At 34.9% G+C, this 19510-nt stretch overlaps 1 protein-coding gene and 1 long non-coding RNA gene across 5 annotated transcripts in view; one reads left to right on the top strand and one right to left on the bottom strand.

Annotated features, from left to right (window-relative positions):
• Positions 1-13494, top strand: part of LOC129145061 (uncharacterized) — a 37247-nt gene extending 23753 nt beyond the window's left edge. Inside the window, exon 3 of the long non-coding RNA XR_008550095.1 lies at positions 13413-13494. This is a non-coding gene — a long non-coding RNA (uncharacterized LOC129145061). The remainder of the gene's footprint in view (positions 1-13412) is intronic.
• The window catches only part of TMEM144 (transmembrane protein 144), a 38296-nt gene continuing 19200 nt past the window's right edge, over positions 415-19510 (bottom strand). For 3 of the 4 annotated variants that reach the window (XR_005122627.2, XR_005122626.2, XR_005122628.2), the window contains 5 exons: positions 17583-17702; positions 15821-15918; positions 13435-13488; positions 9285-9491; positions 415-841 (listed from right to left, as the gene is read on the bottom strand). Coding sequence is in view for 1 of the 4 variants with exons in the window: in XM_037497441.2 (XP_037353338.1) it covers positions 9408-9491; positions 13435-13488; positions 15821-15918; positions 17583-17702 (356 nt within the window). In the remaining 3 variants the exon portion in view is untranslated. Of the gene's footprint in view, positions 842-7885; positions 9492-13434; positions 13489-15820; positions 15919-17582; positions 17703-19510 lie in introns of those variants that run through there. The other variant, XM_037497441.2, reaches the window with a different exon arrangement.

The raw sequence follows: 19510 nt of genomic DNA on the forward strand, positions 1-19510 counted from the left end.
TTGTGAAGCTGGATATTGGTAGCAAGCTGTAGCTCCCGGTCAGTTGCACGATAATGAGAGTAAACAACTGATATGTGACAGGGTGTTGTGTTGCCAGCATTTCCCATCTTAAAGATAGTTTCAACATGTGATGGGTTTATCAGGACAAATCCCATCATAACTAAAAGATCTATTATTTCCCAAGAGGGATATCCATAAAAAATTTTGTACAGGAATGTTCATCATAGTTAAAAACTGGAAATATCTCCACTATCACGACCAGGAGAATGAAAAACAAATGGTGATATATGCACAAAATACAATGGACTACTACTCACAATAAAACAAACCAAACTCTTGACACATACAAGTTATTTACATCTCAAAACCACGATGTAACAGGAACAAAATCAAATACTAAGGAAATATATAGTATGATTCCATTTTATGGAATATATGGGTATTTGGTTAAACATTTTTCTGGCTGAATCTGAGAAGGACTTTCTGGATGAGAATGTTTGAATCAGCACAGTGAGTAAAGCACTATGGGTAGATCTCATCTAGTCCATTGAAGGCTGAATAGAAAAAGAAACTGAGTAAGAGAAATTCCACTCTGCCCAACTGTGTTTGAGCTGGGTCCTGGGTTTTTCTCCTGTTTTTGGAGACCTGGACTCCAGACTGGAATGTAGGGCACTGGCAATCCTGGTTTTCAGGCTTTTGGGCATGGATTATAACTTCACCATCAAGTCCTCCTGATTCTCCAGTTTGGAACTTCTCTTCCATCATCACATGAGCCAGTTATTTATAATCTCTTTATTTGTATAGGTATGTCCCACTCCAAACCATCTAATGACGAAATGCTCTGTTGAGGCAAAAAAAAAAAAAAGTGCCACTTTTTGAAATCTTTACATGTGATTTTTCTACTTATTCTATGTTGGCTTTGTCATCTAACTAATATTATCTTTGCATTAGTATTACTGATACTCATGGTTGTGGTTGTATATATACACATCTTACTTTTTGAAGTGTGTTATATGCTTACTGCATTAGAGACAACTATTATTTTCCTAGGCATGTCACAAAAAAATGACTCCAATCTTGATGACTTAATAGAACAGAAATTTATTCTCTTCCATGTATAGAGGTGACATGTCTGTAATTAAGGTCTTGGCAATGTTGGTTCCTTCTAGAGTTTGTAAGAGATTACCCAGTCCACATTTGTCTGTTGGTTTCTCAAGGTTTTCACAATCCTCAGTATCCCTTGGTTTACAGTTACATCAATCCAATCTGTGCTTCTATCTTTATGTGGTTTTCTCTGTGTCTCTGACTTTGTCAAAATCGCTCCCATTCTTAATAGGACACTAGTCGTTGGATTTGGAATCCATCCTAAATCCAGGATGATCTCATCTCAAAATCCTTAATTTAATTACATCTGCAAAGACCTGATTTCCTAATAAGGTCACTTTTGTAGGTACCATAAATTAACACTTGGACATGTTACTTGATTTTGGTGGTGGGGGAGCATTATTCAACCTTGATGTTGCTAAAATATGGCAAAAGGGAAGCTGCAATTAAAATGTAACAGCACTCTAACCAGAGCCCTCCTGCTTCTGGCAAAGAGGGAGTAATAGGAACTGATTTCATCCTTATACCCTAAGGAAATTTTAAAAATGGGTAAAATATATGAAACATTGGATCACATGAAATGTACCAATGACCTCGATCAGAGGGAAAACAAAGCTGAGTCCTGTAATTTTCCAGTTTTATGGCCTGGAGAGAGTTGCATTCTGTAGTGTGCTAAAAGGGGAATACAAAGAGGGAATACATGCGATAAAATACTAGAGTTGAGAGAGAGAGAGAGAGAGAGAGAGAGAGAGAAGGGGGGGGGAGAGAGAGGCACAATCCTAAGATCCACAGAGCCATAGATCTGCAGAGGATTTCTCAGTCTTTAGCTATCTAATGATTAATACATGCATGTGAGGAAAAAAAATAAACAAACCAGACATTGAGCAAAGTACCATGGAAAAGGAAAGGAGCAGGTGGTAAATGCCCCCAAATGTCCTTGGACTTGAAAGATTTCATGTTTCCTGCAGCCAAAATAACAAAACTAAAAACAAGAAACAAAAACAAAGAATGAAAAAACCTCTTAACACAAAAGGCATCTGAGTAATGGAGTAACACCTAGTGGTGTGTGTTAGCTAGACGAAATGCTGCTATGATGCTATCTAAAAAGCGTATGAGCAAGACTTTAGAAGATCAAACTATTTCCAAGTAATTATACAGAGCCTAGCACACGTCTCAAAAAATACATAAAGAAAAAAAATCTAATGCTCAACAGCATAAAATTCACAATTTCTGGCATCTAAATAAAAATTACTTGATATACAAAGAAACAATAAAATACAATCTTTAATGAGAAAATCTATATAAATTTATCCATAAATGATATTGATGAAAGAATTAATAGGAATGACAATTAAACAATTATAATATCCTACAGGGCCTCCCTGGCAGGCAGTTGAGCACAGCACTGTGAAGCTGTCCGTAGCTTCTGCAGTGCTGGTTCGATCCCCGCCATCCACAGAGCAACCCACATGGCACGGCAGACCTCTCCTGTCTCGCCCGCTGCTCTCCTCAGCAGTGTATTTCAGTCACTCTGCCTGTTCTGTTCCCCACTGTCTCTGGTGAATCCTCTCACCCTCCCACATCTCTGACCTATACCCCAGTTCTTGTATAAATAAGTAAAAAAAAATCTTTAAAAAATAAATATCCTATATATGTTCAAGTAGGTATAGGAAGACATGAGCATAATAAGGAGAGATGTGGATGACATAAAACAATCTGGAACAAATCTTCTAGTAATGAATATGTCTAGGATAGATACTGAATGGGATTAATAGTAGATTGGATACTGAAGAAGAAGCATAAAATTGAAAACTGAACAATCGACAGACACTATCCACACTGAAACAGAAGAATGAAAAATGAGCAGAGAATCAGAGAGTAAAATGTAAGCAGCCTAATTTATGTATAATTGGAGTTCTAGAACGAGAGGGGTGTGAGGGATAAGAGCAAGTGAAAAATCTAAAGGAAATAGAATAGACAATATATAGGTCAATGAAATAGAAGAGAAAAACAATAGATAAAACTTTGTTGAGTAAAGACAATGGATGTAATTTGAGGTAGAATCTTTAGTAAGAAAGAAGAAACACATTACCCATTTCAGGAATGGGGAAACTGACATCATTACGTATCCTGCAAGCATGAAAGGGAGCCATAATATCATATCATGAACAATATAATACCAATCATTTCTACAATACATGTAAAATGAATAAATTGCTCAAAGAGCACAAACTAGGAGTGTTCACTCATAAAAAAAATAGATAATCCAGTCCCCCCTACATTTGTTGAAAAAAATGAAGCCTACCTAGCTAACATCACTGGTGAATTTTACCAAACGTTCAAGGAAGAATACTCAGTTCTTAAACTTCTTGAAGCCAGTGATACCCTGATATGATAAGCCAATATTCCTTTTGAATAAATAAGTAAAAATTTTAAACAAAATTTTAGCAAATTAAATATAACACTGTATAGAAGGCTTATATATTATATTTAATGGTGAACGACTGATGTTTTCTCCCTGAGATCAGGAATGAGAGTGTCCACTTTTACCACCTATTTAAAATTTAGTGGAGGTTATAACAAGGGCAGTAAAGCAATGAAAAACAATGAAAGGCATTTGGACTGAAAATTAAGTAATAAAACTCTATTTGCTGACATTTTAATTGCTTATATAGAAAATCCTAAGAAATATATAAAAAAAAAATTAGCACTAATAGCTGAGTCTAGCAAAGCTGCAAAATCAATTGCTGTGTATATGTTTTTAAAATACCATTAGAATAGAAAATTTTCTCATATTGTTTTGGTTTCAGTGTGAGCAACCAATTTGGCTAAAACCTTATGGATTATCTTTCATGATCATGTCCCCTTACAATATCCCCTGAGTGCACCATACAGTTTTCCCTTATAGTTCACCAAGATTTTTATTTGATATCTTTGGGATTTTCTGGTTGAGTTCCATGGCTACTTTATTGGTATATCCCAATGCTTTGCCTGTGCCTCACATACAAATAAACCACTGAATACATATCTAATATATGAGGCAGTCAATTACTAAGGATCTGTTTTTATTTTATTTATTTTTTCATTTCTTTTTTAAAAGATTTATTTATTTATACAAGCACTGAAGCACAGGCCGGAGGTGCGAGAGGGTGAGAGAATCCACCAGAGACAGAGCAGGGAGCAGAACAGGCAGAAGGACCGAAGTACACTGCTGAGGGGAGCAGCAGCCGAGACAGGGGAGGTCTGTCGCATCATGTGGGAATCTCCCATGTGGGAATCTCCTGGGTCCGGGCACGAATCAAACCAGCACCGTGGTGGCTGCGGACAACTTCACAGAGCTGCACTCAACCTGCTGCGCCACCAGGGAAGGCTAAGGAGCTGTTTTTAAAAGAATCATTGGCTAACAAATTCCGGACTGCACAATTAAGATTTTCTTTAGGGTTTATACCAACAAAGTCATTTTTTTTTGTGTGTGTGTACCATGCACTGTGCTTGATTCTTGAGCTGTAAGAAGAGATAAAGCAACTTCTACTCTGGAGAATAAATACAATAAAACCTTTATTGAAGAATCATTTGAGTACCTCCCCGGTGGCGCAGTGGTTGAGCGCTGGGCTGTGAAGCTGCCCGCAGCCTCTGCAGCGCTGGTTCGATCCCCGGCCGCCAGTGAGGGTCCCACATGGTGCGGCAGACCTCTCCTGCCACGCCCACTGCTCCCCTCAGCAGTGTACTTAGTCAGTCTGCCTGTTCTGTTCCCCGCTCTGGCTCTGGTGAATCCTCTCACCCTCCTGCACTTCTGACTGTACCCAGTGCTTGTATAAATAAATAAATCTTTGGGGAAAAAAAACAACATTTGAGGTGATATTCATACAACCAAACCATTCAGGTGTCTGAAAGAAAGATGGATTTTTAAATTCTTAGTTATATAAGGTATTAATGAGTTAGCATTGCTTTCAAGTACCTTGTGGGTAAAGGAAAAGAAAATTTAGTGTATCTTAGCAGGACCTTCCACCATGTGTAATGCTCTAATAAGTTAGTATATCTTGCTTGTTGCAGTCTGCTGTCTCCACCCAAGAAACTAGTCTTGCCTCCCTTTCCGGTTCATTTCCAGGATATAATTCATTAGAACTTGGAAAATTTCCATTTGGAAATGGGAGTTTTTGTTTGTTTTCATGTTGAGATGAATTGTTCTAGAGGTTTTATTACTGAAGAAAGAGATTATATCATCCTGAAGAATAAGGAATAGAAACAGACAGAGCCACAAACCTCTGTGGAGGTGATTCAGCGTATGAAAGTTAACTGTCTTGAACTAAAAAAGAGAGGTAATGTGCTGCCTAGTTATTATTGTTATTTTTTTTTTTACAAAAATTTAAACAGATTGATTTTAAACATTTCATTTTTCCTGCTAGAAAATTCTCACAAAATTAATACCTGTTTTTTTATTTTCTCTTTAAGACTGGAAGACAAAATATTCTTTTTTAAGAACCACTCATTCCTTGAAATCTTTTAAATATCAAGGTATAATACACAAATACAAAAATTTAGAGTACAAGTGCAATAAGAATCACAGGAACACTTATGAAAATGAAAATTCACACTTTTCAGCTGCAGAAATTGTAATTTATTTGGTCAGTGTAGGAAATGCAAGAATAGCATATTTTCTTAACATGTAGTAAAGGAGGTCTTCTGGTTTAAGACATTTAATATTTTATAAAATCCTCAAAAGAGTACATTATAGAGTTGGAGATGGTCTCAAAGTGCATCTAAGAGTTCTTCGCTACACCATTAATACAAAGCAGTGAATCTCTAGAACTGTCACATTGCCTACTTAAATATAACAATTCCAAATGTTAATCATTTAAAAAAAGATTTATTTATTTATTTATACAAGAACTGGGGTACAGGCCAGATGTGCGGGAGGGTGAGAGGATTCACCAGAGGCAGAGCAGGGAGCAGAACAGGCAGACTGATGGAAGACACTGCTAAGGGGAGCAGTGGGCATGACAGGAGAGGTCTGCCGCGCCATTTGGGTATCTCCCTGGCCGTCCGGGATTGAACCCGCGCTGCAGAGGCTGCGGACAGCTTCACAGTTTGGGCACTCAACTGCCTGGGCCACCAGGGAGGCCCTGTTAATCATTTTTTGCTTTAGTTTTCATTTTGAATACATGCATATGTTTTCTTCTGCTAGGGAAAATAATTGAGAATTAATTTTAATTGTTTTAGATAGCATAAATTGTTTACAGTGGCTATAAGAAAGAAATCAAATACCAAAGGGTACATATTATAGGATTCCACTTATATGAGATTTTAGAATAAGCAAAGGTATTCTAGAGTGACAGAAAACAGATTGCTGGTGGCCTGGGCTGTGAGGATTGTCAATGCTAGTGGTGCATAAGGGAACTTTTTGGGTAAAAGGAAGTGTTTTGAGTCTAAGTTATAGTGATGGTTACATGAAGATGTACATGTGCTAAAGCTGAAAGCAACTGTCCACTTAAAATGGTCGAATTATATTGGATCCAAATTATACCTTGTGAAATTTGATTAAAATAGATCATAAGATATTTGTGACTTTTTTTTTAATGAGACCTTTTTTCTGAAACAACTTTATCAGGTAGCTTTACAGGTCTTCCAGAGAGACCAGTCAGGCAGAATACATCGTACTCCAAGGAAGTTCAGAATGTGAGCTTCGGGCTTCTGCCTTCCTAAGGTGGAACTCTTACACTGGAGAATTTCCCAGCTTTGTCTTTTTTTTATTGTGTGTGGGCATACTTGTTTTGAAATTTTAGAAAGAAAAAAAAGAATAAAGAGGAAAATAACATTCATCTCATTGTTTGCCCAGACTTATTCTAACATTTAGACATATGCTTCTGAGTTTTTTGTTGCTAATTCTTTTAATACTTAAAAAAATACATATATAAATTCATTGCTGTAAAACTTAGAGTATTATAGAGAATGCTAAAGTGTACCCTCACCCCAGTGTAGTCATTCTGACCTCATTTTTCCTTACTAGAAGCAAATGTTATTATAAGTTTGGTTTATATATTTTCTAATCTATTGCATACACATGCATCAATAGAAAATATATATTACTGAGATGTTTAAAAACCTACCAAAATGGTAGTACAATGTGCACATATTCTACAACTTGCCTTTTCCAGTTCTATCAATATTGATACACATAGTTCTAATAGTTAGCAACTCTAAGTATGAATAAATTAGTGCAACAGGAAAAAGGGGAGATTGGGTAACTTGGGGAATGAAGTACAAATTCTTTAAAATTCATTAGGAATTTTTGTTTCTATAGAAAATTCTCAACCTAGATGCCAGCTTCATTGGTCACCTCGTTCCCTACTTCAGGTGGGGCTGCCTTTGTACTCAGTTACAGAAGTCAAACCAGAAAAAATAAAAATAAACACAAAAATTTTTGTTTCTATGCAAGGAAAAACAAAACCTTAAAGCCTTAAGAGAGATAGGTGTTAACTTTCTGAGGTGTGCACAGAGAGTGGAGATTTGGCACTCAATTAGACTAAGGTCTACATAATAAGTTATTTGGTAACCATTTTGTAAAATTTTTTTTCCATAGTACTCTTGCTAATGCAGTATAAGCCTGTCCTAGTAGTAGAAACTTTAGTGGTAATTAGATTTTTTTTGTATATTTCTTCCTGCACTTCTGTTACTTCACAGTTAAAATTATGCATATTAACTGGCAGTCTCAACTAAAGAGCAACTGAATGCTATCCAATATAAAAGTTTAAACATATATAAATAAGAAAAATAGCTTTCATATTGTGTCAATTTATTCAAGGTTTATCAGCATAATTAATGACATTTCAGGTAAATAAAACAAGATTTTATAATTTATTATAATCAAATATTTACTTATGTTAGCAATTCAACAATTAAACAAGGAACTCCAGTATCATTTTGAATATTTGCTCACATAGAGAGATTAAAAAGCAATTGTTTGGACAGAGTAGTCATGAAGGCAGTAACTTATAAGGCATTCTCCAAAACACAGATGTATTTTCTTTTACAAACAATACAAAATAGTGATAGTTAAGAATTACATGTTTGTCAAGCAGCAGACACTATTCAATATACTTCACAGATTTTAACTAATTTGTACTTCACAATAGCCATACGAGGTGGATACTGTCATCGCCCCCAGTGTATAGATGAGATATCTGATACAAGGGACTCAGGAACTTAGCCAAAGTTACACAGTTAAGATGAAGCAGAAATGGAATTTAAATCCATGGAGCTGAACACTAGAATGCTATTCTGTGACTTCTGAATAGTGATCAAGGGAAAAGAAAGGGAGGGGAGGGAATAGAGAAGGGGAAGAAATAGAAGGGATAATTCAGTGGGTGAAATTTACATTGATTGGAGTTTGGAAACTCTCAAAATAAATTTCATATTAGCAGTTCCATTTCTGTTTTCCTAAAGAAATTAAACTGGTATTGTCTATCATTTTCTTTTGTCAGTGGAAACCCCAGTTTAAAATATGAAGAAAACCTTCAGTTAAAAGAGAGATTTCAGGAAAGCATATTTTAGCAAAAACCTCACTGTAGCATCTCTAGCATTTCTCCCAGATTTGGACTAGTGTGTCCATCCATGTGAGTGTATTTATGTGTGTGTACTGGTGTAGGTACATAGGTATTACAGACATACTCTCAATGGGAGGACTTTTTTGTCTGGATGAATCTTATAAATAAAAAAAAAAACATGGTGAGCTAAGATGTGTGGGTGATGCAGTATTAACTTGGAATAAAAATAAATTTGGCCTTAAAAAAAAAGAAATGGCCTTTTTAAGATTCAGTTACCAACTCTGACATTTACTTTTTCTAGCAAAGGATCCAGACATCTTTGGATTCTAATTCCATGATAAGGGAAGTCTCCCTCCTCTTCTCCACATTTTTCTGCCTCTCTTCATTAATGAGGGTAATATGTTGGGAAATTGGGCTGTACATTTTTTGCATGTGAACCTCACAGTCTTTCCTAGTAACAATACTATGTACATAGCGTGGCAAATGGAGCATCCACAGTTGTAATTGTATAAGAATGTAAACATTTTAGTCATCCTGGAAATCCCATCTTCATAAATAGTTCATTTTATTTCGATTTTATACTTCATTGAAACTCAGTTTTCGTTCATTCTCAGAGAGGTGAAAAAAGTTATTTACCCACTCTAAGAGGAGTTGAGATCCATTGGCAGTATGAAAATGAACTCTTGTTCTCAGTGTTTTTCCAGTGTCCTGAAGACCTGTTCTTTTAACCACTGCTGCCATCTGCTGGTCTTGTGGTTATTAGAGTTTAGAAAAAGCAGTACATAAGACTCCAGCCAAGATGATGCAAAATGCAAATATCATCAACAGGTAGTTTTGTAGACCCTGAATAATAAAAGAGAATAACTGCAATCAAGAAACCCTGAATTATATGTATAAAAAGCACAAACTCTTAATTTTTCGGTACCGTACTAGCCACCTGCTTTGGTCACCTGTGTGTCCGTCAATGTAATCATTCAAATTCTCTTGAAAACCCATAGAATCCTTACCAACTCATCCATTCAGTAAGTACATGTGTGTTCCTACTACCCTTCAACATGTGCTGGGGTGAAGAAGGTAAGCAAACAGGATTCTGATGAGAAATAAATAGTACATGGAATGGTGTTTACAACAGTGACTGGGACATCAGAAACAAAATATATGAGGGGCATCATTAATTATAAACATAAAATGTCTTTATGCAAAACAACAACAAAAAAAGTTGGTGAGTGAAAATGTGTGCTGCTTCAGCTAATCGTATAATGTGGGACAATGGAATGAAAGTAATCACAGAAAATAATGTCACAAATTAACAGGGGTGTTCCCTATGTTTATAGCAGCACTGTTTACAATAGCTAAGCTTTGGAAACAACCCAAATGCCCAAAAATAGATGACTGGATCAAGAAGATGTGGTACATATATACCATGGAATATTACTCAGCATTCAAAAAAGATAAACACATGCAATTTGCAGCAACATGGATGGCACTGGAAGGGATCATGCTCAGCGAAATAAGCCAAAAAGAAAAAGAAAAATACCGGATGGTCTCACTCATAGCAGGAATCTAGAAAACTTAAATAAGGGACCAGGAAAATGAATAACTTTAAGAAAGTGAAAATCAAAATCAACAAAAAACTATGAACCAGAGACACTTTTAGGGGGGCGGGGGCAGGAGGGGAGGGATTGGGGTCAGAATGGGGGGGCTGCAATTGTATGGGGAATATAACAATAAAATTTATTATTTAAAAAAAATTAACAGGGGTGTTATTAAGCAAAGACCATGGTTGTTTAAGGGTGTGATGCAAAGTTGAAGTGTTGAGTTTCTAGCTATAAGGATCAATGAACAGCTGCAGGTAGAAAGAACTTAAGTGCAAAGGTCTGATGTAAAAAAAAAATCAAAAAACAAAAACAAACCAAAAACCCCCACAAAAGCCTGTTACCTGTCAGGGACAAGAAAAAGTTCACTGTGATTAGAACAATGAGAGTTAAGTGAACAGATGAGTTTTAAGGACTATGGGCCTGAGGAGATTTTATAGGCCACCTTGTTATTTTTGTTTTTTGGGTTTTCCCCCCAAGCAATGAGAACACATTAAAGGCATGGGCATCTGGATGTAACTAAAGGCTCAAATTTGTGTTTTGTAAAGTCCATACTTTTTTGAAGAGGGAGGTCAGAACAAATACAAAGAGACAAATAAGGGCAGGGGGCTACATCCTCTGAGAGAGAGATGACAAAGTACAGATGTAGAGAAAAATCTTAATGTGAGGAGGAGACTCCATTTGACTTGCCTGGCTCTATATGGTTGGCTGCATTGGTCTGAAAGATGGAAACATTATAACCACTCCAAGATTGTCTTTACATTAACAGTGAAATATCTTACTGTGTTAAATAGAAATATTTATCTACTATAAATTCCATCTCTAAGAGCACAGAGATCAATTCTAATCTTTCTCTCACAAGATAAACTCTCACAGATTGAAAATAACTGTCTAATATCTCTGAAGGATCTTTTTTTCCTGGTCAGTATTTTAGCTCTTGTGACCATTTTTTATATAAAATGGTTTCAGCTTCCCTTACTGTCCTGGCCATTCCCCTCTGAATAATTGCCAGGTTTTCCACTTCCCTCTTTAAATATAGACAAAGTAAGTGGACTCTAAGGTAAGGTTTGAACATCACAAAGTAAAACAGGACTAGTGCCTCTCTAGATTCAGATATATGTTTTAAAATTACATTGAGAGCTCCTGATAGTCAAATCAAATAATGCAATCATCAGCTCTCATTCATATTAATGCCAATCAACTTGGCTAGAGTGGATGATGACTAGAGAGAGGTCTTTGCAGGTTGGGTTAGGGCAAGCTGTATTGTCTGACTCACTGTAAGCAACTCCACTATCAGAAGTCACTTTCATATAAATGATAAAGTCGAAAAATAAAACCAGAAGGTCTTCCAAGTACAGAACAACACACACAGACACATACACACACACTCCTGTATAAAAATTTCCCTAACGTATTTTTCTTAGTTTTAAGACAGTGAGGACTAGAAATCAGTACTAGTACAGAGTAGGCACTCAAAGAGCATAAGTTTAAAGAATGAAACTCTATATAATCCAGCTATCCCACTTCTGGGTATTCCCAAGAAACACAAAAACACTAGAGATATATGCACCTCCACGGTTATTGCAGCACTATTTTAATTGCCTATAGCTAGAGGCAACTTAAATGCTCATCAACAGATGATTAGATAAAGATGTAGTGTGTGTGTACACACAAACACACACACACAAAGGAATACTACTCAGCCATAAAAAGATGAAATCCTGCCACTTGCAACAACATGCATGGACCTAGAAGGTATTATGCTTAATGAAATAAATCAGATGGAGAAAGAAATGCCATATGATTTCACTCATATGTGATACATAAAGAAACAAAACAAGCCAATAAACTAAATGAAATGAAGATCAACTTTGAGACTATACGATCATATCGGTGGTTACCAGCGAGAAGGGGGAAGAGGGCTGGTAAATTAGGTTAAAAGGGGTAATTGTATGGTGAAGGATAGAACTGTACTTTTAGTGGTGACCTGACCTAGAATATATAGAGGCTAATTTATAACCCCCACCTGAAACATAGACTGTTATAATGCAGTATTACTTTAATAAAAAATAACCAGAAAAAAGTATGGATACACTTAGGTGAATGTGCTTTGTGAATCAGACAATTGATGCAACTATTTGAATTAGACAATCAATGCAATCACTTACATAAGAAAAAACAGTACATGGGTCCACAATCATCAGCATTATACAAACTGATTATGTAAATACTTTGCTAATTTTCTTATTTTACCATTTATGTAGAAAGAAGAATGATATCTACATTCTAGAACCTGCCCAAACTGTCTAGTTTCTTACTTTTTATTTTGGGCAATAGTAATAGTTTTCTTTTGTTAATTATAGAAAGATCACAGCAACATTCTCCTTGAAGCAGAATTTTTAACTTAGATTTTTGAATATAACATATATATATATATATATATATATATACAATAGATCATCTTGTTCTCTATTTGGTAGAAACACTGACAGACAGGCTGTTTCTAGATTGTATTTTTTAATAAACACTATTGCAAAACACTATTTACACTATGTAAATATGTATATTCCTCAACTAAGAAACTTTTTCCAAATAGAGGTGAATGGGAAAAAAACTGAAACAATTCGTAATGAAAACACAGACAAATATACATCCCAGAACTATTTGATGAATGTAATTTTAAAACCACTATCATCTACATTGTAAAAGACATAGGCACTGGGTGCCATATTATTTCCCTACAAAGTTTGCTGGTTTGGTATGGAGACCTTTGGGAGCTATCAGGGCAAACATAAAAATTTATTCCCAAATTCCATTTGCCTTAGGGATATTTAACCTTTGGGATTAAAAAAAAAAATCTTCCACCTTGTTTATTTTTTACTCTACAGTCAGCCTCTGTCATTTTTGACTGGATGATAAAAATAAAATCTCTTAAATGAAATTTAAGTTAAAGTGTCTTCTACTGGGGGTTGGGATAGAGAGAAACTGTTTGATAATCATTATTATATCTTGACTATTTTCTAGTTAGAAAAGACAACAGTTTGAACATTTGACCTATTACATCCATTCATGTATTTTCTGCCCTGGTTTAGAAGTCAAATGCAGTTTTCAGAAAATAACACAACCTTAATATTAAATAACCTTACTTGGCTCTATTTCTATTTTCTAGATGTGCCATTTCTGGTACGTACCTGTATTTCTTTGAATATGAAGACACCCCACATTGCAGCTATAAGTCCTGGACCCTTAAATAAAAGTAAGAACTTTGATTCATTTGACTTTTTCTGTAACTACTGTATGTAAATATAATAAATTAGAGCTCTGATGTGATACTTTAATCAAATAACCTTCTATTATAAAACAGTGTAACAATATCATCAGAATAAATTTTCTGTAATCTCAGCCCTAACTTACATTAAACTAAGTAGCATTAAATACGAAATGAAGATTTTTTCTTTATGATTTTCATTTTTATTGTTTTGATGATACTGTCATATTTTATGCCATAGAATGATTTTCTTTAATGTGCTCTATTTAAAATAAAATATTTAAATAAATAAATAATTTATTTTTCTATCTAACTAAGTCTTTAGGATACTAGAGAAAGGATTAATAAGAATGAATGAATAAACATAACTTTCTTTGGCCTAAGACAATTTCATTACTGAAGAAATTTTAGTATGTTCTTTTTGGCCTGACAAATAAGGTGCCTATGGAAACAGCACGTGGTTAAAAAAATGTGTTTTAAATTGATACTATAGCACAGAGATCAACTATGTCTCATGTTAAGCTTTAGTAAATGCCAAAGATGGTATTATGGGAAGATAGGAAAGCCATGTAAGGAAAAATAAACAATGGGTTAGTAAATAGGATAAAAAGACAGGAATGAAATAATACAGGTCAAAGGTAATGAGAAGAAATGTGATGGAAAATCACATTTCAAATTTCTGCAATTTGAAACCATTAAGCAATTAGATTTTATTAATTTTTTTAGCTGAGAATGAAAAAATTTGGAATTTGGATGAATTGTGGTCTTTGTGGAGGTGTTTTATATTAGCACTTTAATATTCTCTTCAAACCTTTCACAAACTCTGGAAGGCTTTCAAATAAACAGTTCCAACATGTTTTTTCCCCTTTGCTATTCCAATAGTTTAAATCACTGGGTCATCAAATTTTGACTCCACTTCTGGCATTAAGTGAAACAATAAAATATATTACTCTGTTTATCAGCATCTGGAAAAGCCAACATCAGAAGAAATGAAGAAATAGGTCAAAGGAACTATCTTTTCCGGATGATGTAGGTCCTAAGTTTCAAAACCCAAGTCAAACAAGAAGCATCTGGATCCTAAAGGCAACTCCATACTGACTTTGGACAGAAAGGGAGGAAATAATACAATAGAGGATATAAAACTAATACTCATGCAAATCACTCAAGAATGTTTATCCTCTTTAATCTGGAAATTCATTTCAGAGTACATAGTAGAAGACAATACCAAAAGGTATCATTGACTTTTGAGGCTTATTGGCTGATTATTTCCTAAATATTAGTTAGGACATGATCTAAGGGTTATTGTGACAGTTATGTGGTTATAGGAAGTGATACTTTGCTGAAAGAATGGCAAACTGAAGTCAATATGTGTAGACTCTGATGTCAGCAAAGGAGAGTCAAATAGTAAGAACTTCTTAGATAAGAGACCTAACTGTTTGGGCAATTTGGATTGCACATTTTTTGTAAATTTAAACAAATGACACATCTTTCAAGTCAGCCTTTGAATACAAGGTAAGTTTGAGACATCTTGAGAAACTGAACCCTCTGGATAGGCTGATTCAGCTTTTAGTTTAACAGGTAAGACCTGGACATTGTATTGTGTTTGTTGTGATAAATGCCATCAGAGGTTTTTTTAAACTTTTCTTTAAAATATTAAATTACATTGCAATAAAGTAAAAATCAAAATCAACAAACAACTATAGACCAGAGACACACTACAGTGGGGGGCAGGGAGAGAAGAAGAGGAATTAGGGTCAGAAAAAGGGGGTAGGAATTGTATGGGGAATATAACCAAAATGAAAATGCATACATTGTGCAAAAATGAAAAAATGATGTAAGAATTATATAAAATAAAATCATAAAAATATTAAATTACATATGAGGAGGAATATGAAGTAACACTTTGTTTCACAACGTTGTCATGAAATTTAAGTGTGATAACAGAGGTAAAAATGCATTGTATATAATAAACCTTATAATACATAAAACTGTTACATAAACAATATGAACATTGTTATAAAGAGTGAATAATAATGTATCCAATGTGACATTAGGTAAGATGATTAACCAAAATCTCTAATAGATTAGAAATTAATAAACCCACTAAAATGAGGTTGGAAACATTCTCTTAGCAATCGAGGACATGAAAACCAGGGGGTGTTAGCTTATTTCCATAAATCTATGAATCTAAATTTACTCCTAAAAACATGAACCTCCACGACAGCCTTTAGTGATTCACTAAGAATGCTTCAGGAAAATTAGATTTACCTTGAAAAACAAAGATTTAGAAAAACAATTCAGCTACTTACAGCGGTGATTATGGGAAAAGTGACCACGGCACTGAGAGAGTGATTAGCTATGAAACAACAGCAGGTAGCGATGGCCCAGAGAATCCCTGAGAGGAACCCTGAAATACAGAGACACCGCATGTTGTTGGCAAGTCACTTTCCCCTCCTGAAAAATCAACACTCCAGGTACAGCTGGAATGTTCAAGTGCAGGCATAAATGCATTCTTCACTAACATTCTTGGCCAACATGAATTTTTTTTTTAAGATTTATTTATTTATGCATACAAGAACAGGGTACAGGCCAATGTGCGGGAGGGTGAGAGGATTCACCAGTGACAGAGTGGGGAGTAGAACAGGCAGACTGAATGAAATACACTGCGGAGCGGAGCAGCAGGCGAGGCAGGAGAGGTCTGCAGTGCCATGTGGGTATCTCCCTGGCTGGCCAGGATTGAACCCACACTGCAGATGCTGCGGACAGCTTCACAGAACTGTGCTCAACCACCTGTGCCACCAACAGAGGTGTTTTATGACCATTTTGGGAATCAAATGATTTTCACTATGGATGTAATTTTCAGCACTTTCACTTTATTTATGTTAAAATATGGTACTCAAAGGAGAAGTTGGGGGGGCGAAGAGGAACCTAGGAAAGATATGGGATCTGAACATGCCCTACAAACACCATTTATTCTAAACCATGAACATGAAAATAAATGTGGTTCAGGATAATGCGATCAATAAGGAAAAAAAAATGCCTAAAATTTGAATGAAAATATCAATTAAAATTTTCAGGATTCTTGAGCAAGGCATTCAGAAAATACTCTACCAGTTTCTATAAGGTTCTACATGGTCTATATTTTGGCTTTCATGAATTGTGTATTGAAAATGATTGACTTATGTTTTATTTTGCTTTTTATAAAATTTTATTTGTAGACCTGTGTTCCAAATCCAATTATAGTAAACTCTTGAATAAATGATAAATTATATTTCGTAAATTATAATTTAGTAATTAGTAAAAAATATATAATTTTACCATAATGTCTTATATACTGAGTCCAAAATAGTGCATTTAACAGATCTCTCCCCGCCCTTTTTTTTTAACTCTCTAACATTTGTACTGACTTTGGGAGGAAACTGTTTTTTCAAGTGACTCCAGATTCCTATTTGTTGATACATTTTGTTTTTTAGTAGAGTCACAGGATTCTGACTTTTAATGTGAATCCTTAGATAGCAAGGAAGAAATAATAAATCTGAGGTATAGTACAAATGTTTTGGCATAGGAAAAGGTCTTAGATTCATTGTTTAAAATTTTGTTCTTTAAGGTTCACTGGCTTTTAAATAATTCATATTTGGTGGTAAACAGAACCAAGACGTGAACACACATACAGAGGATAGCTCGGTTTCCAGAAGACAGTTATTCAAGCTAAATGAGAGGGGAAGCGAAATAAGCTAGAAAGAAAAAGGAAAATACCGGATGGTCTCACTCAGAGCAGGAAATTAGAAAACCTAAATAAGGAACCAGGAGAAAGACTAATTATAATAAAGTAAAAATCAAAATCAACAAGCAACTATAAACCAGACACACACTATGCGGGGGAAGGGAGAAGGGGTTAAGGTCAAAATAAGGGGGAGTGGGAATTGTGTGGGGAATATAACCAAGATGAAAATGCATACATTGTGTAAAAATGGAAAATGATGTAAAAATATATAAAATTAAAAAAAAATAAATGACAGGAGGATAATACTTTTACATAATAAGAAAATTCTCTGTAGTAACTATTCTTACCTGGTAAGACTGCTTCTGGATACAGTCTAGGATTATTTTTCATTGCTATACAGTAGGCCAGAAAGTAGATTGTACTTGTAAGAAAGATTCCACTGAAGTGAGCAAAAACATAGTCTAGATCTGAAAATAGAGATGATAAAACTCTCAAGTACCATTTTAGTCATTTCAAGTACATTCGACTTATAAAAATAAAGCAAATCAAAATCATTCTTTAAAACAAGGGACTATTAAATTTTGTTATCCTAGTTTTTGACATATTTATATAAAATTTTAATTAACATACTTAGAACCTAGAAATATTAAGTAGCAAATTAGTTACTAGAATCATATTTAAAAGGCTAGTTTTAATGATTATCTTGAATGCTAAGTAAGTATGAAATTATGCAACTATTTTAATACTAAATAGGTATTAAGACCTCATATTACTGACTATAGAAATGATAGCAAATTACCAAGTAAAATATAGTTGGGGAGGGTGTGAAAATATTTTGGGGCCCTAAATTTATATAGTCTCTTGATCAAGCTAGAGACCAGATTAGATCTCTGTGGCAGATTTCATTATACAGGATATTCTGAAAGTTATTCCACAGAACTTTAATTCCACAGGGCTTTTATAGTTATTTACTATAAACCTAGTTGAATAGGGGAGTTAATAGCAAGGGATTGTGGTTCAATATCTGAGACACCCCAATTCCACCAACTGTTAGTCTGGTCACACAGATGGGTGGCTTAACAGTTCTTGGCTGGAAGGCCACATTGGACTAATGGTCCTGTCACCTATATTTTGACCCAGAAGAATGGTTATGTTTAGAGAGGAAGGCTTGAGGGACAAAGAGTTTATCTATTCTTCTAAAATACTAAATCCTACTTCTGGATCATGTAAAAACAACACATCCATCTATGACCCCACAAAAGACAGCATAGCTTAGGGATAAAAAGCACAGACCACCTCAAAGTGAATCCTTTATCCACTACTTGCTACCTTTGGGACTTGGTCAAATTACCTAATCTCTGTCTTAATTTTCTCAGTTGTAAAATGAAGATAATGATGTTATCCAACCATAATAATTGCTATTGTAATGTTTAAAATATTGCCTAGCACAGAACATGCACTACCTATCTGGTAAAAGAAATAAAAAATGTCTCCCCCAATTATTTTGTAATAAATTGGAATAAAATGCATTATCAGATACATTTGAATTGTCCTAAGAACTGATTGTTCTGTTTACTAACGAAATTGTTAAGAATGTTGTTTATTATAGCCCAGTACCAACAACAACTGTGCTCATAGTGAGCAATTATTTTTGTCTTGTGTTCTGAATTTACTCTGGTGCTATAAGATATCTTAGAGTCAAATATATGACTCAGTTCTAGTAAGCATACAGTGTAGCACAAAGTTGTTAGGTTCTTTCTTGGTTCCACTTTTTTTTCCATACTTGTTTTTCTCTTTTAATCTAACATTCTTCCATTTCTGTAGTTTTTTTCACTTTAAAGTAAAAAAGAATAAAAAATGCAAAAAGTATTTGTATAAAATCTTAAAAAAAGAGTGATCAATAAGATTTGAGTACAGTTCATGGGGCAGAATATTAAAAGGAAGGATAAACTATAGATCGTCTCAATGTCTATCACTCACTTAAAGTCGAGTTCAAATCAGCTTCATCAGTCTTTCCATCATGGCTTTTGGCCTCCAGACTTCTTCCTTATCTGAATTGTGCTGTGTACTCCCTTACTTTCTGTGCCATTTGATTTAGAACTTTATTATCCATGATTTCATTCACATTATCTCATGGCTGTAAGCCATGTTTCAACATAATTATAGGGCCCCTGCTCTGACGTAGATTCTCTGTCATTTTTCTTTTCAGTCTGACCCAGAGTATTGCAGAGTGTGAGTTTATGCCTAGGAGATGAGTACTATACTAGAATCAGAG

The sequence above is a fragment of the Talpa occidentalis genome, unplaced genomic scaffold, assembly GCF_014898055.3.
Source record: "Talpa occidentalis isolate TD23 unplaced genomic scaffold, MPIMG_talOcc4v2.1 talOcc4.8, whole genome shotgun sequence".
NCBI classification, from domain to species: domain Eukaryota; kingdom Metazoa; phylum Chordata; class Mammalia; order Eulipotyphla; family Talpidae; genus Talpa; species Talpa occidentalis.